Source organism: Heptranchias perlo, chromosome 15, assembly GCF_035084215.1.
Source record: "Heptranchias perlo isolate sHepPer1 chromosome 15, sHepPer1.hap1, whole genome shotgun sequence".
In the NCBI taxonomy this organism is placed as follows: Eukaryota; Metazoa; Chordata; class Chondrichthyes; order Hexanchiformes; family Hexanchidae; genus Heptranchias; species Heptranchias perlo.
In genome coordinates this window covers 2,388,454-2,415,542 of record NC_090339.1, presented here as the reverse complement: position 1 = coordinate 2,415,542, position 27,089 = coordinate 2,388,454, and the positions used below count along the sequence as shown (strand labels likewise).

Sequence of the window (27,089 nt, the reverse complement as noted above, 5' to 3'; positions counted from 1 at the left end):
TCCCTGTCATACAGTCAGTGTTGTTACAGTCCCTGTCATACAGTCAGTGCTGTTACAGTCCCTGTCGTACAGTCAGTGCTGTTACAGTCCCTGTCGTACAGTCAGTGCTGTTACAGTCCCTGTCGTACAGTCAGTGCTGTTACAGTCCCTGTCGTATAGTCAGTGTTGTTACAGTCCCTGTCGTACAGTCAGTGTTGTTACAGTCCCTGTCGTACAGTCAGCGTTGTTACAGTCCCTGTCATACAGTCAGCGTTGTTACAGTCCCTGTCATACAGTCAGTGTTGTTACAGTCCCTGTCATACAGTCAGTGCTGTTACAGTCCCTGTCGTACAGTCAGTGCTGTTACAGTCCCTGTCGTACAGTCAGTGCTGTTACAGTCCCTGTCGTACAGTCAGCGTTGTTACAGTCCCTGTCGTACAGTCAGTGTTGTTACAGTCCCTGTCGTACAGTCAGTGCTGTTACAGTCCCTGTCGTACAGTCAGTGCTGTTACAGTCCCTGTCGTACAGTCAGTGCTGTTACAGTCCCTGTCGTACAGTCAGTGCTGTTACAGTCCCTGTCGTACAGTCAGTGCTGTTACAGTCCCTGTCGTACAGTCAGTGCTGTTACAGTCCCTGTCGTACAGTCAGTGCTGTTACAGTCCCTGTCGTACAGTCAGTGCTGTTACAGTCCCTGTCGTACAGTCAGTGTTGTTACAGTCCCTGTCGTACAGTCAGTGCTGTTACAGTCCCTGTCGTACAGTCAGTGCTGTTACAGTCCCTGTCGTACAGTCAGTGCTGTTACAGTCCCTGTCGTACAGTCAGTGCTGTTACAGTCCCTGTCGTACAGTCAGTGCTGTTACAGTCCCTGTCGTACAGTCAGTGCTGTTACAGTCCCTGTCGTACAGTCAGTGCTGTTACAGTCCCTGTCGTACAGTCAGTGCTGTTACAGTCCCTGTCGTACAGTCAGTGCTGTTACAGTCCCTGTCGTACAGTCAGTGCTGTTACAGTCCCTGTCGTACAGTCAGTGCTGTTACAGTCCCTGTCGTACTGTCAGTGCTGTTACAGTCCCTGTTGTATAGTCAGTGTTGTTACAGTCCCTGTTGTATAGTCAGTGTTGTTACAGTCCCTGTCGTACAGTCAGTGTTGTTACAGTCCCTGTCGTACAGTCAGTGCTGTTACAGTCCCTGTTGTACTGTCCAGGTATAGTGAGGTGTTGAGTATTGATGTGATAATCTGGACTGTTGTCTTTCTCTTTCCGCAGGGTCCGATATCTCAGTATGCTGATTCAGTTGTTTATCATTTAACAAAAGTACTCAATTCCGACCAGCACTCTGATGTCATTTCCTCCGCCAGGTAAGCTCTTTACACCTGATGAGCTCAATCAATCTGCCTGTTTGCTGTTTTTGCTAACTGGTTAAAGGGTGCCTGCTCACCAACAGGGCTGAACCCAACGACCTGTCAGGTACCAGGAGCTCTGACATCTTCTTCTAGCTCTGTATTTTTGCCTGACCAGCAATAGTTGAGCTTGCGTTCTTCAGTGATGGTGTCATTTCCTGCCTGTCACTCAGTTCTCTCTTCTCCTGCAGAGTACTGTTCCCTCCAGTACTTCACCCCATTGCCCTGTCTACATGGGTCAGGCCAGAAAGTGAGTGGTACCAGGGGCAATGAGGTCCTGGGATTGTACAGTTGAAAAATCGCCCAAGGGTTCCTACTGCTAGCCGGTGATTCCCAGTCAAAACGGTGCACATTTGTACATCGGGGAGGACAGGGTCTGGATCAGCTGTGATGTCTCAAATGTTCTGCCAACACCATCTAGGGTCACATGCCAAGAGTAGACACTGGAGTGTGGTGCCCCTGGGACCGTGCACCTGCAAGGAGTCCGCACCTTCAAGAGAAGAGGGGAGGAAATTTGAAAAATAAACACCACACCACACAGAATTGGTTTGAGTGAGAGCACCAACTTTTTCCAGTGAGGGCACTTTGAAGGAGGGGCACAGATCATGGACTCTCACTGCCCTGTGAATGCCAGGAACCCTGGACAACAGATAGACACTGATCTGGATACAATTACCAGCATCCGCTATTCAGACATGAATTATCTTCAGAAGCAAAGCCTCGAGTAGGACTTAATCCTAAAGAGGTCAGACCACTTAGATCCTGCCTGTATGTTGGAGAATGGTAGTGAGGCAATGATTCAGAGTTTGGCCCCGGGCACTAAACTGCATTATTTCACTCTGCTTCTGTTACACCAGCCTTTGTAAAGTGCTATTCTGTAAAGCATAAGAGCTCCAATTACCAGAGAATGTTAAAATCAGAATAGTGTACACCTCCGGAATGCACCTTGCTCAATGTTGCGATGGGACTGCTATCCCCTCATATGAATCGGTGACTGAATCCTGAAGAGCTTGCCCAGAGGGCTTGGTTCGTAGCACTAGTGGCTGGAGAGTGCAGAATCCAGTAAAGGATGGTGAGCATTAACAAGATAATAGAAAATTGCACCCGTTGTCCACAATGGCAGAGTTGAGACGAGGGTAACACTGCCCCTTGTCTTGCTTGAGTTGGAGGTCTTGCTGCTGCAGGAGTACCACAGGAGGGTGGACCTACCTGGGGCTGAAGACCCCGCTATTGTAAAGGACACGGTGCATGGAGGGAGGTCACTGTTGTGTTTTTCATCTCCTCTCTATTATTCCTCTCTTTATTATTCCTCCCCTCTATTATTCCTCTCTTTATTACTCCTCTCTTTATTATTCCTCCCCTCTATTATTCCTCTCTTTATTACTCCTCTCTTTATTACTCCTCCCCTCTATTATTCCTCTCTTTATTACTCCTCTCTTTATTACTCCTCCCCTCTATTATTCCTCTCTTTATTACTCCTCTCTTTATTACTCCTTCCCTCTATTATTCCTCTCTTTATTACTCCTCTCTTTATTATTCCTCTCTTTATTGTTCTTCTCTTTACTCCCCTCTGTTTCTCTTACGTCTGATCTTTAGTTTTGCCTTCTGCTGATCTGCAGGTTTCTCTGTGAGACAGTAAGTGACTTCATAGCGGAAGTTGGAAAAGCCTACAAGAAGGCCGAGGAAAATAAGGAAGAAGCAGAGACAATGACGAACAAGGTGGGTGTTTTGCACAGAAATAACCACAATCCAGAGACATTCCTGATTTCTATCCACGGACACTATCCCGATCGTTATGGGGGTACGCTATCCCAATACCTATCCTCGGAGCTTTCCCGATCCTTATCCATGGACTCATTCCCGATCCCTATTTGGTAACACTATCTGACTCTATTCAGGGATGTTATCCCAATCTCTCTCCAGTGACACTATCCCATTCTCTATCCAGGGTCAATCCCTCTCCGGGGTCACTATCCCGACCCCTCTCCGGGGTCAGTATCCCGACCCCTCTCCGGGGTCAGTATCCCGACCCCTCTCCGGGGTCAGTATCCCGACCCCTCTCCGGGGTCAGTATCCCGATCATTATCTGAGGACTATCTTAACTATTCGGGGTTGCTATCCTGATCTCACTCCGGGCATTAACCTGATTATCCAGACACATTATGCCGATCACTATCCGGGACATTAACCCATTCACTGTCTCATTTATCCAGCGACACTATCCCAATCTCTATCCAATGACATTATTCCGGGACAATACCCCCATCACTATAGGGGGACATTAGCCCATCTCAATCCTGGGCACTGGCCTGTTCACTATCCAGTGGATCCTGAGCCGTAACCTGGCGACTATCGTACCCTGGCAACAGTTGTCCCTGGCAACAGCTGTACCCCTGGACCGTCCCCCTGGACCGTCCCCCTGGACCGTCCCCCTGGACCGTCCCCCTGAGCCGTCCCCCTGGATCGTCCCCCTGAGTCGTCCCCCTGAGTCGTCCCCCTGAGTCGTCCCCCTGAGTCGTCCCCCTGAGTCGTCCCCCTGGGTCGTCCCCCTGGGCCGTCCCCCTGAGCCGTCCCCCTGGGCCGTCCCCCTGAGCCGTCCCCCTGGGCCGTCCCCCTGAGCCGTGCCCCGGAGCCATCCCCCTGGGCTGTATCCCTGGGCCATCCCCCTGGGCCATCCCCCTGGGCCGTATCCATGGGCCATCCCCCTGGGCCGACCCCTGGGCCGTCCCCCTGGGCCGTCCCCCTGGGCCGTCCCCCTGGGCCGTCCCCCTGGGCCGTCCCCCTGGGCCGTCCCCCAGGGCCGTCCCCCTGGGCCGTCCCCCAGGGCCGTCCCCCTGGGCCGTCCCCCTGGGCCGTCCCCCTGGGCCGTATCCCTGGGCCGTATCCCTGGGCCGACCCGCTGGGCCGTATCCCTGGGCCGTCTCCCTGGGCCGTCTCCCTGGGCCGTCCCCCTGAGCCGTCCCCCTGGGCCGTCCCCCTGAGCCGTCCCCCTGAGCCGTCCCCCTGGGTCGTCCCCCTGGGTCGTCCCCCTGGGTCGTCCCCCTGGGACGTCCCCCTGGGCCGTCCCCCTGGGCCGTCCCCCTGGGCCGTCCCCCTGGGCCGTCCCCCTGGGCCGTCCCCCTGAGCCGTCCCCCTGAGCCGTCCCCCTGAGCCGTCCCCCTGGGCTGTATCCCTGGGCCATCCCCCTGGGCCGTATCCATGGGCCATCCCCCTGGGCCGAGCCCTGAGCCGTCCCCCTGGGCCGTCCCCCTGGGCCGTCCCCCTGGGCCGTCCCCCTGAGTCGTCCCCCTGAGTCGTCCCCCTGAGTCGTCCCCCTGGGTCGTCCCCCTGGGTCGTCCCCCTGGGTCGTCCCCCTGGGTCGTCGCCCTGGGTCGTCGCCCTGGGTCGTCCCCCTGGGTCGTCCCCCTGGGTCGTCCCCCTGGGTCGTCCCCCTGGGTCGTCCCCCTGGGCCGTCCCCCTGGGCCGTCCCCCTGGGCCGTCCCCCTGGGCCGTCCCCCTGAGCCGTCCCCCTGGGCCGTCCCCCTGAGCCGTGCCCCGGAGCCGTCCCCCTGGGCTGTATCCCTGGGCCATCCCCCTGGGCCTTCCCCCTGGGCCGTATCCATGGGCCGTCCCCCTGGGCCGACCCCTGGGCCGTCCCCCTGGGCCGTCCCCCTGGGCCGTCCCCCTGGGCCGTCCCCCAGGGCCGTCCCCCAGGGCCGTCCCCCTGGGCCGTATCCCTGGGCCGTATCCCTGGGCCGTATCCCTGGGCCGACCCGCTGGGCCGTATCCCTGGGCCGACCCGCTGGGCCGTATCCCTGGGCCGACCCGCTGGGCCGTATCCCTGGGCCGTCCCACTGGGCCGTATCCCTGGGCCGTCCCACTGGGCCGTATCCCTGGGCCGTCCCCCTGAGCCGTCCCCCTGAGCCGTCCCCCTGGGCCGTCCCCCTGAGCCGTGCCCCGGAGCCGTCCCCCTGGGCTGTATCCCTGGGCCATCCCCCTGGGCCTTCCCCCTGGGCCGTATCCATGGGCCATCCCCCTGGGCCGTCCCCCTGGGCCGTCCCCCTGGGCCGTCCCCCGGGGCCGTCCCCCGGGGCCGTCCCCCTGGGCCGTCCCCCTGGGCCGTATCCCTGGGCCGTCCCCCAGGGCCGTCCCCCTGGGCCGTATCCCTGGGCCGTCCCCCTGGGCCGTATCCCTGGGCCGTCCCCCTGGGCCGTCCCCCTGGGCCGTATCCCTGGGCCGTATCCCTGGGCCGTCCCCCTGGGCCGTATCCCTGGGCCGTATCCATGGGCCGTCCCCCTCGGCCGTCCCCCTGGGCCGTCCCCCTGAGCCGTGACCCGGAGCCGTCCCCCTGGGCTGTATCCCTGGGCCGTATCCATGGGCCATCCCGCTGGGCCGTCTCCCTGGGCCGTCTCCCTGGGCCGTCTCCCTGGGCCGTATCCATGGGCCATCCCGCTGGGCCGTCCCCCTGGGCCGTATCCCTGGGCCGTCCCCCTGGGCCGTCCCCCTGGGCCGTCCCCCTGGGCCGTATCCCTGGGCCGTCCCCCTGGGCCGTATCCCTGGGCCGTCCCCCTGTGCCATATCACTGAGCCGTCCCCCTGGGCCGTATCCCTGGGCCGTCCCCCTGAGCCGTCCCCCTGAGCCGTATCATTGAGCCGTCCCCCTGGGCCGTATCCCTGGGCCGTATCCCTGAGCCGTCCCCCTGGGCCGTATCCCTGGGCCGTATCCCTGGGCCGTCCCCCTGGGCCGTCCCCCTGGGCCGTATCCCTGGGCCGTCCCCCTGGGCCGTATCCCTGGGCCGTCCCGCTGGGCCGTCCCGCTGGGCCGTCCCCATGGGCCGTCCCCCTGGGCCGTCCCCCTGGGCCGTCCCCCTGGGCCGTCCCCCTGGGCCGTCCCCCTGGGCCGTATCCCTGGGCCGTCCCCCTGGGCCGTCCCCCTGGGCCGTATCCCTGGGCCGTATCCCTGGGCCGTCCCCCTGGGCCGTCCCCCTGGGCCGTATACCTGGGCCGTCTCCCTGGGCCGTATCCCTGGGCCGTCCCCCTGGGCCGTATCCCTGGGCCGTATCCCTGGGCCGTCCCCCTGGGCCGTCCCCCTGGGCCGTCCCCCTGGGCCGTCCCCCTGGGCCGTCCCCCTGGGCCGTATCCCTGGGCCGTCCCCCTGGGCCGTCCCCCTGCGCCGTCCCCCTGAGCCGTGCCCCGGAGCCGTATCCCTGGGCCGTCCCCCTGGGCCGTCCCCCTGGGCCGTCCCCCTGGGCCGCATCCCTGGGCCGTCCCGCTGGGCCGTCCCGCTGGGCCGTCCCGCTGGGCCGTATCCCTGGGCCGTATCCCTGGGCCGTCCCCCTGTGCCATATCACTGAGCCGTCCCCCTGGGCCGTATCCCTGGGCCGTCCCCCTGAGCCGTATCATTGAGCCGTCCCCCTGGGCCGTATCCCTGGGCCATATCCCTGAGCCGTCCCCCTGGGCCGTATCCCTGGGCCGTCCCCCTGGGCCGTCCCCCTGGGCCGTCCCCCTGGGCCGTATCCCTGGGCCGTCCCCCTGGGCCGTATCCCTGGGCCGTCCCCCTGGGCCGTCCCCCTGGGCCGTATCCCTGGGCCGTATCCCTGGGCCGTATCCCTGGGCCGTCCCCCTGGGCCGTATCCCTGGGCCATCCCCCTGGGCCATATCCCTGTGCCGTATCCCTGGGCCGTCCCCCTGGCCCGTATCCCTGGCCCGTATCCCTGGCCCGTATCCCTGGGCCGTATCCCTGGGCAGTATCCCTGGGCAGTATCCCTGGGCCGTATCCCTGGGCCGTCCCCGTGGGCCATCCCCCTGGGCCGTATCCCTGGGCCGTCCCACTGGGCCGTATCCCTGGGCCGTCCCCCTGAGCCATCCCCCTGAGCCGTCCCCCTGGGCCGTCCCCCTGAGCCGTGCCCCGGAGCCGTCCCCCTGGGCTGTATCCCTGGCCCGTCCCCCTGGGCCATCCCCCTGGGCCGTATCCATGGGCCATCCCCCTGGGCCGTCCCCCTGGGCCGTCCCCCTGGGCCGTCCCCCTGGGCCGTCCCTCGGGGCCGTCCCCCGGGGCCGTCCCCCTGGGCCGTCCCCCTGGGCCGTGACCCGGAGCCGTCCCCTTGGGCTGTATCCCTGGGCCGTATCCATGGGCCATCCCGCTGGGCCGTCTCCCTGGGCCGTCTCCCTGGGCCGTCTCCCTGGGCCGTCTCCCTGGGCCATCCCGCTGGGCCGTCCCCCTGGGCCGTATCCCTGGGCCGTCCCCCTGGGCCGTCCCCCTGGGCCGTATCCCTGGGCCGTCCCCCTGGGCCGTATCCCTGGGCCGTCCCCCTGGGCCGTCCCCCTGGGCCGTATCCCTGGGCCGTCCCCCTGGGCCGTCCCCCTGGGCCGTATCCCTGGGCCGTCCCCCTGTGCCATATCACTGAGCCGTCCCCCTGGGCCGTATCCCTGGGCCGTCCCCCTGAGCCGTATCATTGAGCCGTCCCCCTGGGCCGTATCCCTGGGCCATATCCCTGAGCCGTCCCCCTGGGCCGTATCCCTGGGCCGTATCCCTGGGCCGTCCCCCTGGGCCGTCCCCCTGGGCCGTATCCCTGGGCCGTATCCCTGGGCCGTCCCCCTGGGCCGTCCCCCTGGGCCGTATACCTGGGCCGTATACCTGGGCCGTCTCCCTGGGCCGTATCCCTGGGCCGTCCCCCTGGGCCGTATCCCTGGGCCGTATCCCTGGGCCGTCCCCCTGGGCCGTCCCCCTGGGCCGTCCCCCTGGGCCGTCCCCCTGGGCCGTATCCCTGGGCCGTCCCCCTGGGCCGTCCCCCTGGGCCGTCCCCCTGCGCCGTCCCCCTGAGCCGTGCCCCGGAGCCGTATCCCTGGGCCGCATCCCTGGGCCGTCCCGCTGGGCCGTCCCGCTGGGCCGTCCCGCTGGGCCGTATCCCTGGGCCGTCCCCCTGGGCCGTATCCCTGGGCCGTCCCCCTGTGCCATATCACTGAGCCGTCCCCCTGGGCCGTATCCCTGGGCCGTCCCCCTGAGCCGTATCATTGAGCCGTCCCCCTGGGCTGTATCCCTGGGCCATATCCCTGAGCCGTCCCCCTGGGCCGTATCCCTGGGCCGTATCCCTGGGCCGTCCCCCTGGGCCGTCCCCCTGGGCCGTATCCCTGGGCCGTCCCCCTGGGCCGTATCCCTGGGCCGTCCCCCTGGGCCGTATCCCTGGGCCGTCCCCCTGGGCCGTCCCCCTGGGCCGTATCCCTGGGCCGTATCCCTGGGCCATCCCCCTGGGCCGTATCCCTGGGCCGTCCCCCTGGGCCGTATCCCTGGGCCGTATCCCTGGGCCATATCCCTGTGCCGTATCCCTGGGCCGTCCCCCTGGCCCGTATCCCTGGGCCGTATCCCTGGGCAGTATCCCTGGGCAGTATCCCTGGGCAGTATCCCTGGGCCGTATCCCTGGGCCGTCCCCGTGGGCCATCCCCCTGGGCCGTATCCCTGAGCTTTATCACAGGGAGAGTCAACAACTTCACCTGAGGAAGAAAGGAAATGTGGAGATTTGAATGCCACCTGATGGAGGTGATGTGACTGTGTTGCTCTCTCACAGTGTGCAATGTTAACCCAGAAGCTGGACTCCCTGGTGAAGGCTCTGAGCGATGAATCGCAGGCGGTGATTGTACCGGCTGGCAGCTCCCCACCATCCACCGCTGGCGGGGACGAGAACAAATGTACAGAAAATGGAGGTCGATCAGACAACAGCTCAGATACAAACTGTGCACCTAAAATATTCAAGTCAAAGCAACAACTAATGTTACGAGCCAACAGTTTGAAGAAAGCTTTGAGACAGATCATCGAACAAACAGAAAAAGGTAACACTCACAGAAAGATAGCTTTCAATGCTTAGCCAATTAAGGAGTTAGCACAAGGTCCTGGAGACAGCATAAGATTGGGTCAGGGGTAGATTGGGGCTCACTCTGCACTGGATCAGGTGTGGAATGGGTCGGGAATGGAATGGGTCGGGTGTGGAATGGGTCGGGAATGGAATGGGTCGGGTGTGGAATGGGTCGGGAGTGGAATGGGTCGGGTGTGGAATGGGTCGGGTGTGGAATGGGTCGGGAGTGGAATGGGTCGGGTGTGGAATGGGTCGGGTGTGGAATGGGTCGGGTGTGGAATGGGTCGGGAATGGAATGGGTCGGGAATGGAATGGGTCGGGTATGGAATGGATCGGGAATGGAATGGGTCGGGTATGGAATGGGTCGGGACGGGAATGGGTCGGGTGTGGAATGGGTCGGGAATGGAATGGGTCGGGTATGGAATGGGTCGGGTATGGAATGGATCGGGAATGGAATGGATCGGGAATGGAATGGATCGGGAGTGGAATGGATCGGGTGTGGAATGGGTCGGGTATGGAATGGGTCGGGAATGGAATGGGTCGGGTGTGGAATGGGTCGGGAGTGGAATGGGTCGGGTGTGGAATGGGTCGGGAGTGGAATGGGTCGGGAGTGGAATGGGTCGGGTGTGGAATGGGTCGGGTGTGGAATGGGTCGGGAGTGGAATGGGTCGGGAATGGAATGGGTCGGGAATGGAATGGGTCGGGAATGGAATGGATCGGGTATGGAATGGGTCGGGACGGGAATGGAATGGGTCGGGTATGGAATGGGTCGGGTATGGAATGGGTCGGGAATGGAATGGGTCGGGTATGGAATGGGTCGGGACGGGAATGGAATGGGTCGGGAATGGAATGGATCGGGTGTGGAATGGGTCGGGTGTGGAATGGGTCGGGTATGGAATGGGTCGGGTGTGGAATGGGTCGGGTATGGAATGGGTCGGGACGGGAATGGAATGGGTCGGGTATGGAATGGGTCGGGTATGGAATGGGTCGGGTGTGGAATGGGTCGGGTGTGGAATGGGTCGGGTATGGAATGGGTCGGGACGGGAATGGAATGGGTCGGGTATGGAATGGGTCGGGTATGGAATGGGTCGGGAATGGAATGGGTCGGGAATGGAATGGGTCGGGTATGGAATGGGTCGGGTATGGAATGGGTCGGGAATGGAATGGGTCGGGTATGGAATGGGTCGGGAATGGAATGGGTCGGGACAGGAATGGATCGGGTGTGGAATGGGTCGGGAGTGGAATGGATCGGGAGTGGAATGGATCGGGTGTGGAATGGGTCGGGAGTGGAATGGATCGGGAGTGGAATGGGTCGGGTGTGGAATGGGTCGGGAATGGAATGGATCGGGAATGGAATGGGTCGGGACAGGAATGGATCGGGAATGGAATGGGTCGGGACAGGAATGGATCGGGAATGGAATGGGTCGGGACAGGAATGGATCGGGAATGGAATGGGTCGGGAATGGAATCGGTCGGGACGGGTATGGAATGGGTCGGGAATGGAATCTGTCGGGAATGGAATGGGTCGGGTATGGAATGGATCAGGAATGGAATGGGTCGGGTGTGGAATGGGTCGGGAATGGAATGGGTCGGGACAGGAATGGAATGGGTCGGGTATGGAATGGATCAGGACGGGAATGGATCGGGTCGTGTATGGAATGGATCGGGTCGGGAATGGATCGGGTCGGGAATGGATCGGGTCGGGAATGGATCGGGTCGGGAATGGATCGGGTCGGGAATGGAATGGGTCGGGAATGGAATGGATCGGGACAGGAATGGATCGGGACAGGAATGGATCGGGACAGGAATGGGTCGGGACAGGAATGGGTCGGGACAGGAATGGATCGGGAATGGAATGGATCGGGACGGGTATGGAATGGGTCGGGAATGGAATGGGTCGGGTATGGAATGGATCGGGAATGGAATGGGTCGGGACTGGAATGGGTCGGGAATGGAATCGGTCGGGAATGGAATGGATCGGGACGGGTATGGAATGGGTCGGGAATGGAATGGGTCGGGAATGGAATGGGTCGGGTATGGAATGGGTCGGGAATGGAATGGGTCAGGTGTGGAATGGATCGGGACGGGTATGGAATGGGTCGGGAATGGAATGGGTCGGGTATGGAATGGGTCGGGAATGGAATGGGTCGGGAATGGAATGGGTCTGGTGTGGAATGGGTCGGGTATGGAATGGGTCGGGAGTGGAATGGGTCTGGAATGGAATGGGTCGGGTATGGAATGGGTCGGGAATGGAATGGGTCGGGTATGGAATGGGTCGGGTGTGGAATGGGTCGGGTATGGAATGGGTCGGGAGTGGAATGGGTCTGGAATGGAATGGGTCGGGAATGGAATGGGTCGGGAATGGAATGGGTCGGGTATGGGGTGCGTCGAGTATGGAATGGGTCTGGAATGGAATGGGTCTGGAATGGAATGGGTCGGGAATGGAATGGGTCAGACTGTGATGGGCCCACTCTAGTTTTTATTTTCCCCTGTCCCTCACTGAATAACATTATCAAACTGCAGAGTTTTGGGCTGACATTAATATTTTAATCAATTACTATTTCGGAGATGTAATGATTAAGGTGAGGGAATTATCTGCTGTTCCATTTGATCTCAGTGAGGGGAAAATCAGCCAAGATTCCTGCCCGGGGACTCTATCTCTGGACCCCTGCTGGAAAATGCACAGGTGCGGATGGGTGAGGCTCAGTTATGATGCCTCCCACAGTCAGCCAGCAAACGTTCACCTACGAAGCAATGGGTACTTGGGTGTGGTGCCACAGAACATTGGGTATGTGTGCAGCCCTGGCAAGAGCCAATGCTTTTGGGGATGGGGGGGAGAGAAGGGAGCACTGAAAGCCTCTCCAAGCAGTGGAGCCTTGACGACTGAGAGTGCTTATCACAAGTTCATTTCAAAGTTCAGCTGGAAAATCAAGCCCGGTTCCCTCCCAGATCTCTGATAAGTGCTCCCAGCGGAGGATGTTACAACCAGCCGAGCCGAGTTGGAAGTGACCTCGAACAAACTTACATTTATATATCACCTTCCCTGACATCAGGACATCCCAAAGCACTTTACAGCCTAGTCGCTGTTGTAATGTAGGAAACGCAGCAAACAATTTACACACAAACAGCAATATGATAATGAGCAGACCATCTGTTTTAGTGATGGTTGTTAAGGGATAAACATTGGTCAGGACACCAGGGAGAACTCCCCTGCTCTATCTTCAAATAGTGCTATGGGATTTCGTACATCCACCTGAGGGGGCAGATGGGGCCTCACTTTAACCTCTCATTTGAAAGACTCCCTCAGTACAGTACTGGAGTATCAGCCTGGATTATGTGTTTAAGTCTCTGGAGTGGGACTTCTGAATCAGAGGCGAGAGTGCTACTCACCGAGCCAACCTGATGCATAAGGACATAAGGAATAGGAGCAGGAGTAGGCCATCCGATCCCTCGAGCCTGCTCCGCCATTCAACAAGATCATGGATGATCTTCTACCTCAACGCCATTTTCCTGCACTATCCCCATATCCCTTGATGCCTTTAATATGTAGAAATCAATCGATCTCTGTTTTGAATGTACTCAATGACTGAGCCTCCACAGCCCTCTGGGGTACAGAATTCCAAAGATTCACCACCCTCTGAGTGAAGAAATTTCTCCTCATCTCAGTCCTAAATGGCCTACCCCTTATTCTGAGACTGTGACCCCTGGTTCTAGACTCCCCAGCCAGGGGAGACATCCTCCCTGCATCTACCCTGTCGAGCCCTGTAAGAATTTTGTATGTTTCAATGAGATCACCTCTCATTCTTCTAAACTCTAGAGAATACAGGCCTAGTCTACTCAATCTCTCCTCATATGACAATCCCGCCATCCCAGGAATCAGTCTGGTGAACCTTCGTTGCACTCCATCTGTGGCAAGAATATCCTTTCTTAGGTAAGGAGACCAAAACTGTACACAATACTCCAGGTGCGCTCTCACCAAGGCCCTATATAATTGCAGCAAGATATCTTTACCCCTGTACTCAAATTCTCTTGTAATAAAGGCCAACATACCATTTGGCTTCCTAATTGCTTGCTGCACCTGCATGTTAGCTTTTAGTGACTCATGTACAAAGACACCCAGGTCCCTTTGAACATCAACATTTCCCAATCTCTCACCATTTAAAGAATACTCAGCATTTCTGTTTTTCCTACCAAAATGGATAACTTCACATTTCTCCACATTATATTCCATCTGCCATGTTCTTGCCCATCACTTAGCCTGTCAATATCCCCTCGAAGTCTCTTTGCATCCTCCTCACAACTCACATTCCCACATAGTTTTGTGCCATCATCAAACTTATTACATTTGGTCCCCTCATCCAAATCATTGATATATATTGTGAATAATTGGGGCCCAAGCACCGATCCCTGTGGTACCCCACTGGTCACAGTCTGCCAACCTGAAAAAGACCTGTTTATTCCTACTCTCTGTTTTCTGTCTGTTAACCAATTCTCAATCCATGCCAGTATATTACCCTCAATTCCATGTGCTGTAACTTTGTTCACCAACCTCCTGTGTGGGATCTAATCGAAAGCCTTCTGAAAATCCAAATACACCACATCCACTGGTTCCCCTTATCTATTCTACTAGTTACATCCTCAGAGAACACCAATAGGTTTGTCAAACATGATTTCCCCTTTCATAAATCCATGTTGACTCTGCCAAATCCTATTATTATTTTCTAAGTGTCCTGTTATCACATCCTTTATAATAAATTCTAGCATTTTCCCTACTACTGATGTCAGGCTAACAGGTCTGTAGTTCCCTGTTTTCTCTCTCCCTCCTTTCTTAAATAGCGGGGTTACATTTGCCACCCTCCAATCTGCAGGAACCGTTCCAGAATCTATAGAATTTTGGAAGATGACAACCAATGCATCCACTATCTCTATAGTCACCTCTTTCAAAACCCTGGGATGTAGATCATCAGGTCCTTGGGATTTATCGTCTTTCAGTCTCTAGTACTATTTATTTACTAATACTAATTTCTTTCAGTTCCTCATTCTCGCCAGACCCTTGGTTCTCTCGTATTTCTGGGAAGTTTTTTGTGTCTTCTTCTGTGAAGACAGACACAAAGGGCTCAATTTTGAAATGGTGGCAGGTTGGCAGCGGGAGGTTGAAGGTTCGCGTGGCAAACCCGAATGAACAAACCTTACCGTTTCCGACGCGATCGCATCGTAATTGATGGTGACTAACATTCTGTCCAGGCCGGCTGCCGTCAGGAGCTGCAACGTCAGGCGGGGGGGAGAGAAAGAGAGAGAGCGAGACGTCATCTGGTGCTGGAATGGAAGATCGGGGTGGGGGGGGGGGGGGGGGGAGAGGAGAAGATCGGGGGGAGGGGAAGAGGGGGAGATCGGGGGGACATCGGGAGGCTAAGAGGGGAGATCGCGGGGTGAAGAGGGGGAGATCGGGGGCGAAGAGGGGGAGATCGGGGGGGGTGAAGAGGGGGAGATCAGGGGGGCGAAGAGGGGGAGATCGGGGGGTGAAGAGGGGGAGATCGGAGGGGGGCTAAGAGGGGGAGATCGGAGGGGGGCTAAGAGGGGGAGATCGGGGGGGCGAAGAGGGGGAGATCGGGGGGGGCGAAGAGGGGGAGATCGGGGGGGCGAAGAGGGGGAGATCGGGGGGGCGAAGAGGGGGAGATCGGGGGGCGAAGAGGGGGAGATCGGGGGGCGAAGAGGGGGAGATCGGGGGGCGAAGAGGGGGAGATCGGGGGGGGTGAAGAGGGGGAGATCGGGGGGGGTGAAGAGGGGGAGATCGGGGGGGGAGAAGAGGGGGAGATCGGGGGGAGAAGAGGGGGAGATCGGGGGGACGGGGGGGGGTGAAGAGGGGAAGATCAGGGGACATCGGGGGGTGAAGAGAGGGAGATTGGGGGGCGAAGAGGGGGAGATCGGGGGGGGAGAAGAGGGGGAGATCGGGGGGGGAGAAGAGGGGGAGATCGGGGGGGGAGAAGAGGGGGAGATCGGGGGGGAGAAGAGGGGGAGATCGGGGGGACATGGGGGGGTGAAGAGGGGAAGATCAGGGGACATCGGGGGGCGAAGAGGGGGAGATCGGGGGGGTGAAGAGGGGGAGATCGGGGGGGTGAAGAGGGGGAGATCGGGGGGGAGAAGAGGGGGAGATCGGAGGAACATGGGGGGGGTGAAGAGGGGAAGATCAGGGGACATCGGGGGGTGAAGAGAGGGAGATTGAGGGGCGAAGAGGGGGAGATCGGGGGGGGGGTGAAGAGGGGGAGATCGGGGGGTGAAGAGGGGGAGATCGGGGGGTGAAGAGGGGGAGATCGGGGGGTGAAGAGGGGGAGATCGGAGGGGGGGAGAAGAGGGGGAGATCGGGGGGACATCGGGAGGCAAATAGGGGAGATCGCGGGGCGAAGAGGGGGAGATCAGGGGGGCGAAGAGGGGGAGATCGGGGGGCGAAGAGGGGGAGATCGGGGGGGGTGAAGAGGGGGAGATCGGGGGGTGAAGAGGGGGAGATCGGAGGGGGGGAGAAGAGGGGGAGATCGGGGGGACATCGGGAGGCAAATAGGGGAGATCGCGGGGCGAAGAGGGGGAGATCAGGGGGGCGAAGAGGGGGAGATCGGGGGGCGAAGAGGGGGAGATCGGGGGGGGTGAAGAGGGGGAGATCGGGGGGGGCTAAGAGGGGGAGATCGGGGGGCGAAGAGGGGGAGATCGGGGGGGTGAAGAGGGGGAGATCGGGGGTTGACGAGGGGGACATTGGGAGGTGAATCGGGGGAGATCGGGGGCTGAAGAGGGGGACATCGTGGGGGTGAAGAGGGGGAGATCGTGGGGGTGAAGAGGGGGAGATCAGGGGGGTGAAGAGGAGGAGATCGGGGGGACATCGGAGGGCGAAGAGGGGGAGATCGGGGGGCTGAAGAGGGGGAAATGGGGGGACATCGAGGGGTGAAGAGGGGGTGATCGAGGGGCATCGGGGGGTGAAGAGAGGGTGATCGGGGGGGGTGAAGAGGGGGAGATCGGGGGGGGGTGAAGAGGGGAAGATCGGGGGGGTGAAGAGGGGGAGATCGGGGGATGAAGAGGGGGAGATCAGAGAGAGAGACTTCGGACATCGGAGCAGGGTGGAAAGGTAGGTTGATTTTCTGTTTTAACTTTGTGTAATGGTCTTTTATTTATTTTGTTTCTTTTTCCCTGTTTGGGCCCTTCATGCCTGGTTTTACCAGGTGTGAATCAGAAGCGGTGGGAAAGCCGCCCAGGGAAGTTAAAAATTATTCCAACTTCCTAATGTGTCACAGGAAAAGTGCCTTAAGTACCTCTTGGCCCTTTAACTATCATCCTGCCGGCTTTAATTGCCGACGGGACTTCTGGATCGGGTCGCCCGAGCGCACAAAGGTGTGTCCGTGGGGAACTCGGAAGTCGGCAGGTTGGAGCCATCTTCTGAACCTGAACGGGATTTCCCTGATTTTTGGAACTACATCACTTTCAAATTGAATGAAGGATTCTATCACACTGTATAAACTGCCCCATAACTTTACTGATTGTTTTATGGGTATTTAATTCTTATTTTCTCTCTCAGTGGTTGATGAACAAAACAGACAGAGTCAGGTGATCCGCAGTTCTTCCTCAACCTTTAACCTGCTCAAGAGAGACAGCGCTGAGGAGCTGAGACACAAGGACACAGAGACACGAAAGCCAGACTCTGCTCTGAGTACGAGGAACAAATGGCCATATGAGGGTGAGAGCTGGTGAATTTGTGTGATGGTGCTTAGTCTGCCAGCACTGCTCTGACCTCTCTCCCCACTGTGGGAAGGAGTACTGTTTAAACAGGGTCTCACTGTGCGTTTCTTATAGCTCATGACTCTCAAGGGGTCTGGATCCTTTTCCCTGTATTTTCCCAGGTCTCTACCTGCCAGTGTGGCACTCTCACTCCGCAGAGCCTGGCCTGGATGTGTGGCCTAGTGAAGCCTGCACATCTGACTTTGACTCATCCCGATAGGGAGCCACCTGCTCCGTGTTTAGCAAGAACCTCCGCCCTCCTGCCCCCCCATGTCATCTGGCTGAGATCCGAAACCTCAGGGATTGTTGGGCTGAATGCTCGTGAGTCCGCCTGGGCACTATCCCTTGGTGCTGGAAGCACAGAGTCTCTGTCGAGCACCTTTCATACACAGGTTTAATTTACTTAAAGCAGCGAAGAGGTTTGCTGAGGTGCTGTTCATGAACAAAGATCTTTCTTAAATTAACTTATTCATCATCTTGTTACTGGCCCAATTCCACGATCTCAGCCTGCCAGCCCGCAGGGAGAGCCACGCTAGCACCCAGCCCAATGTATCCTGCAGCATGCCCCCCGCAGGCACGATGCCCCCCGCGTGGGTCGAAGGTCACCAGCCGTGCATCTTTGATGTGCCCCCTGGAAGCGTGGGGTGAAAGGTCACGACCTGTGTACGTGCGATATGCCCCGTGCTGATCCGCTGCCAGGCTTCTAAGTGTCTCGCAACAGGACCGGGCTCATTACTCCCCTTAACTTTCTCTCCCACTGTATTAACCTCAGCCAGTTAGCCCGAGGAGAACCGTAACTGTTAGTTGGTGCCGCCAGGTTGTACAGCAAAAAACCCACAATCCATGCACTAGCTATCGCCCTGTACCAAATTAGGATTAATACCGCTGTAGTCGGCAGCAACCACCGCCCATCTACGAGGTCCAACCATGCTGTCCAACCACGCCATACCCCAATACACTGCACACTCCCAAAGCCCAATCACACCCCTCAATCACAATGTCCAGCTCTCAATGAATACACTGTAATAGAGACCTTTGTGACACTTACTGTGACCGTGCAGAGTGACACACTTTGACCATGTAGAGTGTAGCTTTCTATCCTGATCTCTCTCTTATTTACTGACAAACAGGTGTAAGGAGAGATACAGTAACTTCCACGTCAACCACCATCATTCTTGATACAGCCGATGGAACCAACACACTCAGCTTCACCGAGGATCCCAGTTCATTGTAAGTGAACATCATGTAAATACACCCCGAGAATACCTGCCTCATCCTGCACTGATTGGAACTCAGAATCTGGAGTCCACGTAAGAAGGGATGTCCTATGTTATATCCTATTTATTTATTTGTGCTTTTTAAAGCAATTGAGTTGTGAATGAAAATGTTGCCTTAGCTAAAGTTAGTGAACATAGCTCCATTGGAGGAGTCTGGGAAAAGGAAAATCTTTTTGGTTCATATCACCACCAATATCCCCATCAAACACTCCCAGGGCAGGTACAGCACGGGTTAGATACAGAGTAAAGCTCCCTCTACACTGTCCCATCAAACATTCCCAGGGCAGGTACAGCACAGGTTAGGTACAGAGTAAAGCTACATCTACACTGTCCCATCAAACACTCCCAGGGCAGGTACAGCACGGGTTAGGTACAGAGTAAAGCTCCCACTACACTGTCCCATCAAACACTCCCAGGGCAGGTACAGCACGGGTTAGATACAGAGTAAAGCTCCCTCTACACTGTCCCATCAAACACTCCCTGGGCAAGTACAGCACGGGTTAGGTACAGAGTAAAGTTACATCTACACTGTCCCATGAAACACTGACAAGTAGATGCAGCATTCTGATTAACGATACACAAGTAAAACATCACATGCTGTCCTTTCTCTTCTAAAATGTTGACTGGTCTGCTATATATTTCAAGGATTTTCTGGGATAGATTTGTAAGATGTGTTAGATATAGTGTGCTGTGGCCTATATGTTGCCCCACCAAGCACTCACACATAGATATGGCATGGGTTATATTCTGAATGTTACAAATTCAGATCTGCCATAGAAAACTTCTTGGCATTGATCCCTACAGAGTACAAATAAATCGAGTGCTCACAGCCGCAAGTAAATGTGAATAGATCCTGGAATGTCAAACTATATTTTGTTGTCATCAGTACACAGGTGCTGATTCACCTCTCTTTATCTAAACCCGCCAGCCTTGCTGTCCCGTAAATTTAGCCCTTGAGAGCTAAGTTTAGCTCGGTAGTAGCTTTTTTAACATATATTGCACCAAGGGTCCCCTTCCCCTCTCCCTGTCCTGGCATCGGCTGCAATCCTGTGCACCTGCTCTGGGAGTGTTTGATGCCCATATTAGTTGTGAAGAGTTTAAAATAACTAAATTGATTAAAGTAAGAAACAAGTCACATAGTCTCCTATTTGCAGAATAAAGAAAACAACTACACTGTGTTGAAAATGATTCCCTGTACCCTGAACTCATTGCCTTTTGTTCTAGATCTTTCTCTGAGAAGTGCGTCATGAACAATTACTTTGGCATTGGACTAGATGCTAAAATATCACTGGAGTTCAACAACAAAAGGGACGAACACCCCAAAAAATGCAGGTACGTGCTTTCATTCTGCTTTCTTGGTGCTCTGTGCCCTGTGTACACATGGTGTAACACAGACCGGTCCAGGTCTGTCCCAGACTCTGTGCCCTGTGTACACATGGTGTAACACAGAGTGGTCCAGGCCTGTCCCAGACTCTGTGCCCTGTGTACACATGGTGTAACACAGACTGGTCCAGGCCTGTCCCAGACTCTGTGCCCACTGTACATGGTGTAACACAGACTGATCCAGGTCTATCCGAGACTCTGTGCCTACTGTACATGGTGTAACACAGACTGGTCCAGGCCTGTCCCAGACTCTGTGCCCTGTGTACACATGGTGTAACACAGACTGGTCCAGGTCTGTCCCAGACTCTGTGCCCTGTGTACACATGGTGTAACACAGACTGGTCCAGGTCTGTCCCAGACTCTGTGCCCTGTGTACACATGGTGTAACACAGACTGATCCTGATCTGTCCCAGACTCTATGCCCACTGTACATGGTGTAACACAGACTGGTCCAGGTCTGTCCCAGACTCTGTGCCCCATGTACATGGTGTAACACAGACTGGTCCAGGCCTGTCCCAGACTCTGTGCCCACTGTACATGGTGTAACACAGACTGGTCCAGGTCTATCCGAGACTCTGTGCCTACTGTACATGGTGTAACACAGACTGATCCAGGTCTATCCGAGACTCTGTGCCCACTGTACATGGTGTAACACAGACTAATCCAGGTCTATCCGAGACTCTGTGCCCACTGTACATTGTGTAACACAGACTGGTCCAGGTCTATCCGAGACTCTGTGCCCACTGTACATGGTGTAACACAGACTAATCCAGGTCTATCCGAGACTCTGTGCCCACTGTACATGGTGTAACACAGACTAATCCAGGTCTATCCGAGACTCTGTGCCCACTGTACATTGTGTAACACAGACTGGTCCAGGTCTATCCGAGACTCTGTGCCCACTGTACATGGTGTAACACAGACTGGTCCAGGTCTATCCGAGACTCTGTGCCCACTGTACATTGTGTAACACAGACTGGTCCAGGTCTATCCGAGACTCTGTGCCCACTGTACATGGTGTAACACAGACTAATCCAGGTCTATCCGAGACTCTGTGCCCACTGTACATGGTGTAACACAGACTGGTCCAGGTCTATCCGAGACTCTGTGCCACTGTACATGGTGTAACACAGACTAATCCAGGTCTGTCCCAGTTGTATAAATTCCTTTAGCCTATAACACTAACGATGGAGCCCGCTGTCATTATGATGTTGAACTGTGTTATGTTTTCTTTGTTCAGAAGCCGAACTAAGAATATGATGTGGTATGGAGTCCTCGGCACCAAAGAGCTACTGCAAAGAACGTACAAGAACTTAGAGCAGCGGGTCCATCTGGAGGTATAAGGCCCAATCGCCTGTGTTTGGTGTGATTTCAACAGCTGGGTGGTGTAGTTGTTCAGAGCACTGTTCTCTGATCTCAGAGACTGGGATCCTGTGCAGCCCAATTCATCTGCTAGCTCTAAGGCCCCATTGTAAAACAAGCATTTAGTTAGCGCCAACTTGCTAAGAAATGTGGCCCAAATATAATGGTTGCAGGTCGTCTGCTGTGGCAAATGAAAATAATCTCATTATTACAAAAGGGATAGTCTTTTCAGAGCTTTACTCTGTATCTAGCCCGTGCTGTACCTGCCCTGGGAGTGTTTGATGGGACAGTGTGGAGGGAGCTTTACTCTGTATCTAACCTGTGCTGTACCTGCCCTGGGAGTGTTTGATGGGACAGTGTGGAGGGAGCTTTACTCTGTATCTAACCCGTGCTGTACCTGCCCTGGGAGTGTTTGATGGGACAGTGTGGAGGGAGCTTTACTCTGTATCTAACCCGTGCTGTACCTGCCCTGGGAGTGTTTGATGGGACAGTGTGGAGGGAGCTTTACTCTGTATCTAACCCGTGCTGTACCTGCCCTGGGAGTGTTTGATGGGACAGTGTAGAGGGAGCTTTACTCTGTATCTAACCCGTGCTGTACCTGCCCTGGGAGTGTTTGATGGGACAGTGTGGAGGGAGCTTTACTCTGTATCTAACCCGTGCTGTACCTGCCCTGGGAGTGTTTGATGGGACAGTGTGGAGGGAGCTTTACTCTGTATCTAACCCGTGCTGTACCTGCCCTGGGAGTGTTTGATGGGACAGTGTAGAGGGAGCTTTACTCTGTATCTAACCCGTGCTGTACCAGCCCTGGGAGTGTTTGATGGGACAGTGTAGAGGGAGCTTTACTCTGTATCTAACCCGTGCTGTACCTGCCCTGGGAGTGTTTGATGGGACAGTGTAGAGGGAGCTTTACTCTGTATCTAACCCGTGCTGTACCTGCTCTGGGAGTGTTTGATGGGACAGTGTAGAGGGAGCTTTACTCTGTATCTAACCCATACTGTACCTGCCCTGGGAGTGTTTGATGGGACAATGTAGAGGGAGCTTTACTCTGTATCTAGCCCGTGCTGTACCTGCCCTGGGAGTGTTTGATGGGACAGTGTAGAGGGAGCTTTACTCTGTATCTAACCCGTGCTGTACCTGCCCTGGGAGTGTTTGATGGGACAGTGTAGAGGGAGCTTTACTCTGTATCTAACCCGTGCTGTACCTGCCCTGGGAGTGTTTGATGGGACAGTGTAGAGGGAGCTTTACTCTGTATCTAACCCGTGCTGTACCTGCCCTGGGAGTGTTTGATGGGACAATGTAGAGGGAGCTTTACTCTGTATCTAACCCTTGCTTTACCTGTCCTGGGAGTGATGAAGAGACAGCGTAGAGGGAGCTTTAATCTGTCTCTAATCCATCGTGTACATGCCCTGGGAATGTTTAATGGAGCAGGGGATGGAGAACAGTTGTGAGGCAGGAGTTGGGTTGGAAAGAGCTTCATGGAAAAGTTGAGCGTAGTGAGAGCTGGGGTCAGACAGGATAGATTCTACCAAAAGATATAGTTTCTGGGCTGAGATGAGGGAAGGGCTGGGATGAGGAAAGAGCTGGGGTGAAGGAAGTTTTGGGATGAGGGAATGGCTGGGATGAGTAGGGAAGGACTGAGATGAGGGAAGGGCTGGGATGATGGAAGGGTTGGGATGAGTAGGGATATGCTGGGATGAGTGGGGAAGGGCTGGGATGATGGAAGGGTTGGGATGAGTAGGGATGTGCTGGGATGAGTAGGGAAGGGCTGGGATGAGTAGGGAAGGGCTGGGATGAGTAGGGAAGGGCTGGGATGAGTCGGGAAGGGCTGGGATGATGGAAGGGTAGGGATGTGCTGGGATGAGTAGGGAAGGGCTGGGATGAGTAGGGAAGGGCTGGGATGAGTAGGGAAGGGCTGGGATGAATAGGGAAGGGCTGGGATGAGTAGGGAAGGGCTGGGATGATGGAAGGGTTGGGATGAGTAGGGATGTGCTGGGATGAGGGAACGGCTCAGATGAGTAGGGAATGAGGAGACTGAGTCAGCTTAGGGACAAAAAAGTCCCTTCACTGCTTCACCCCACTCTACCTCTGGAACCTGCTCCAACCCTATGTTCTAGCCCATGTCCCCCAATCTTCTGATGCTGGCCTCCTCTGCATTCTCCTGCTCCCTCAGCTCCAGTGGCAGAGCCTCAGACATTTTAGCCCCACACTCCATAACTCTCTCCCCAAACCCTCCAACAAGTTACCTCTCCCCCCAACCCACCTTCAAAAAGCCCCCTCAAAATCTATTGTTTTAATCAGGCCCTCAGTCACCTCCCTAACTCTCCTATTCTCTGTGAAGGATCCTTGGGACATTCACTACATTAAAGGTGCCACATAAAACCAAGCTAGGAATAAAGGAACAGGAGGAAGCCATTCAACCCCTCATGCCTATTCCACCATTCAGTTAGATCATGGCTAACCTGTACCTTAACTCCATTTACCCGTCTCTGATCCATATCCCTTGATACCCTTACTCAACAAACATCTGTGGATCTTGAATATTTCAATTGACCCCCCAGCATCCACAACCTTTTGGGAGAGAGAGTTTCAGATTTCCACTACCCTTTGTGTGAAAAAGTTGATGTAGCAAAGAAACAAGGTCCACCACTGCAACAGCTGGTAGCCCAGACTTGTACAGGACTGTAAAAGGTAACGAGCAATTAAAGAACATGGACATCGCAACACAAAGTGTTATCTATTGCAGATGAGTCTTAGGAACTTGGAGGATCTGCTGGATCCATTTTGTCTGACGGGATCTTGTACTGTTTGGTACATAAATCTTTCCAGATGCTGTCCATTCAGGTGTGCGGATGGATGTCCTTACAGATGTGTCTCTGTTTTTGTGTTGCAGTGTGACGGAGAGTCCATCTCACTCCCCAGTCTCCAGGGGTTAGCAGTGCTCAACATTCCTAGTTACGCAGGTGGAATCAACTTCTGGGGAGGAACAAAGGAGAATGATGTGAGTGTCGCTGTATACTGTGTGGGCCATTGATATACACCACACATGGGCATTAGTGTATACTGTGTGGGCCATTGATATACACCACACATGGGCATTAGTGTATACTGTGTGGGCCATTGATATACACCACACACGGGCATTAGTGTATACTGTGTGGGCCATTGATATACACCACACATGGGCATTAGTGTATACTGTGTGGGCCATTGATATACACCACACATGGGCATTAGTGTATACTGTGTGGGCCATTGATATACACCACACACGGGCATTAGTGTATACTGTGTGGGCCATTGATATACACCACACATGGGCATTAGTGTATACTGTGTGGGCCATTGATATACACCACACATGGGCATTAGTGTATACTGTGTGGGCCATTGATATACACCACACACGGGCATTAGTGTATATTGTGTGGGCCATTGATATACACCACACATGGGCATTAGTGTATACTGTGTGGGCCATTGATATACACCACACATGGGCATTAGTGTATACTGTGTGGGCCATTGATATACACCACACATGGGCATTAGTGTATACTGTGTGGGCCATTGATATACACCACACACGGGCATTAGTGTATACTGTGTGGGCCATTGATATACACCACACATGGGCATTGGTGTATACTGTGTGGGCCATTGATATACACCACACATGGGCATTAGTGTCTACTACACATGGACATTAGTGTATACTTTATATGGGCATTAGCATATACGACACATGGGAAATAGTGTATACTACATATGGGGCATTAGTGTATACTACACATGGGAATTAGTGTAAACTACATATGGGCATTAGTATATACTACACATGGGAATTGGTGTATACCACACCCGGGCGTTAGTGTATACTATACCCAGGCATTAGCGTATACTATACTTGGGCATTAGTGTTTACTGCGCAGAGATATTAGTGTATACTACACATGAACTTCAGTCTACATCACACAAGCACATTAGTGTATACTAAAAACGGGCATTATTGTACACTGCACATGGACATTACTGTGTACTGTGTATGGACATTACAACTGTACACTGTTTAACGAGGGAGTCTCAGCATCAGAACTCTCTTTAAAGAGGGAATTTCAGCATCACTCTCTTATAGAGTGAGTCTCACCATCCAGATCTGCTTATGGAGTGAAACCCTTGTCTATTGTAATTTTCAAAATACAATGGTGGCTCTTGGAGAAACAATGAAACTGGATTTAATAAAGATCGCATTTTGAGGTATAACTTGGAGCCATGTAATTAAAGCCCAGGATCCCTGGAACACAGAGGGAAAAATTCAGCAAGCGTTCCCATTCCGCATATCCACACAGGGGCTGCAAAATTCCTGTGTGTGGATGTCGGGTGAGGCCAGGATTGGCTCAGCTGTGCTGCCCCCATGGTTAAATAGTGCGTCGACATTTAGTATCCAGGCTAACACATGAGGACTGAGACCTTAGCAGTGCGATACAAGGAAGGCAGGCAGTACCTTTGGAATCAGACCCCAGAAAGAATCAGCACCTTCAGGAGAGGAAGGAAGGAAAATTGGGAACACAAGACCCATTGGTACTAGGCCAGGAATTGTTGAGGGAGCGAGCTGGGAGATTGGGAAGGAGAGTGATCAAAGAACACAGGGTGTGGGTGGTACTTTGACGTTGACGTGTAATAAATGGGTTAAACAATAAATGTTCCAGACATTGGTTGTTGAGTCCCAGCCAGGAACTCCAGTAATCGTTCGGTCTCATTTCCAGAGTTACGGAGCACCCTCCTTCGATGACAAGAAGCTGGAGGTGGTGGCGGTGTTTGGGAGCATCCAGATGGCTGTTTCGAGGGTCATTAACCTTCAGTATCACCGCATAGCACAGGTGAGTCTGGGAGAGACTGTTTCACCGCATAGCACAGGTGAGTCTGGGTGAGCCGGTATCACAGGATAGCACAGGTGAGTCTGGGTGAGACGGTATCACCGGAGAGCACAGGTGAGTCTGGGTGAGACGGTATCACCGGAGAGCACAGGTGAGTCTGGGTGAGACGGTATCACCGGAGAGCACAGGTGAGTCTGGGAGAGACGGTATCACAGGATAGCACAGGTGAGTCTGGGAGAGACGGTATCGCAGGATAGTACAGGTGAGTCTGGGAGAGACGGTATCACTGGATAGCACAGGTGAGTCTGGGAGAGACGGTATCACTGGAGAGCACAGGTGAGTCCGGGAGAGACGGTATCACTGGAGAGCACAGGTGAGTCCGGGAGAGACGGTATCACCGGAGAGCACAGGTGAGTCTGGGAGAGACGGTATCACTGGAGAGCACAGGTGAGTCCGGGAGAGACGGTATCACTGGAGAGCACAGGTGAGTCCGGGAGAGACGGTATCACCGGAGAGCACAGGTGAGTCTGGGAGAGACGGTATCACCGGAGAGCACAGGTGAGTCTGGGAAAGACAGTATCACAGGATAGCACAGGTGAGTCTGGGAGAGGCGGTTTCACAGGATAGCACAGGTGAGTCTGGGAAAGACAGTATCACAGGATAGCACAGGTGAGTCTGGGAGAACAGACAGTATCACCGGAGAGCACAGGTGAGTCTGGGAGAGATGGTATCGCAGGATAGTACAGGTGAGTCTGGGAGAGACGGTATCGCAGGATAGCACAGGTGAGTCTGGGAGAGACGGTATCGCAGGATAGTACAGGTGTGTCTGGGAGAGACGCTATCACCGGAGAGCACAGGTGAGTCTGGGAGAGACCGTATCACCGGAGAGCACAGGTGAGTCTGGGAGAGACGGTATCGCAGGATAGTACAGGTGAGTCTGGGAGAGACGGTATCACCGGAGAGCACAGGTGAGTCTGGGAGAGACGGTATCACCGGAGAGCACAGGTGAGTCTGGGAGAGACGGTATCGCAGGATAGTACAGGTGAGTCTGGGAGAGACGGTATCACCGGAGAGCACAGGTGAGTCTGGGAGAGACGGTATCACCGGAGAGCACAGGTGAGTCTGGGAGAGACGGTATCGCAGGATAGTACAGGTGAGTCTGGGAGAGACGGTATCACCGGAGAGCACAGGTGAGTCTGGGAGAGACGGTATCACCGGAGAGCACAGGTGAGT

The 27,089-nt window shown here is 55.6% G+C and overlaps 1 protein-coding gene across 4 annotated transcripts in view; it reads left to right on the top strand.

Moving 5' to 3' along the window:
• The window catches only part of si:dkey-172j4.3 (diacylglycerol kinase delta), a 288,264-nt gene that overhangs the window by 225,918 nt on the left and 35,257 nt on the right, over positions 1-27,089 (top strand). For 3 of the 4 annotated variants that reach the window (XM_067996769.1, XM_067996766.1, XM_067996770.1), the window contains exons 13-21: positions 1,241-1,332; positions 2,994-3,093; positions 8,918-9,179; positions 16,761-16,919; positions 18,091-18,190; positions 19,462-19,569; positions 20,861-20,957; positions 23,873-23,980; positions 25,746-25,859. In XM_067996769.1, coding sequence (XP_067852870.1) covers positions 1,241-1,332; positions 2,994-3,093; positions 8,918-9,179; positions 16,761-16,919; positions 18,091-18,190; positions 19,462-19,569; positions 20,861-20,957; positions 23,873-23,980; positions 25,746-25,859 — 1,140 coding nt within the window. The remainder of the gene's footprint in view (positions 1-1,240; positions 1,333-2,993; positions 3,094-8,917; positions 9,180-16,760; positions 16,920-18,090; positions 18,191-19,461; positions 19,570-20,860; positions 20,958-23,872; positions 23,981-25,745; positions 25,860-27,089) is intronic. The other variant, XM_067996767.1, reaches the window with a different exon arrangement.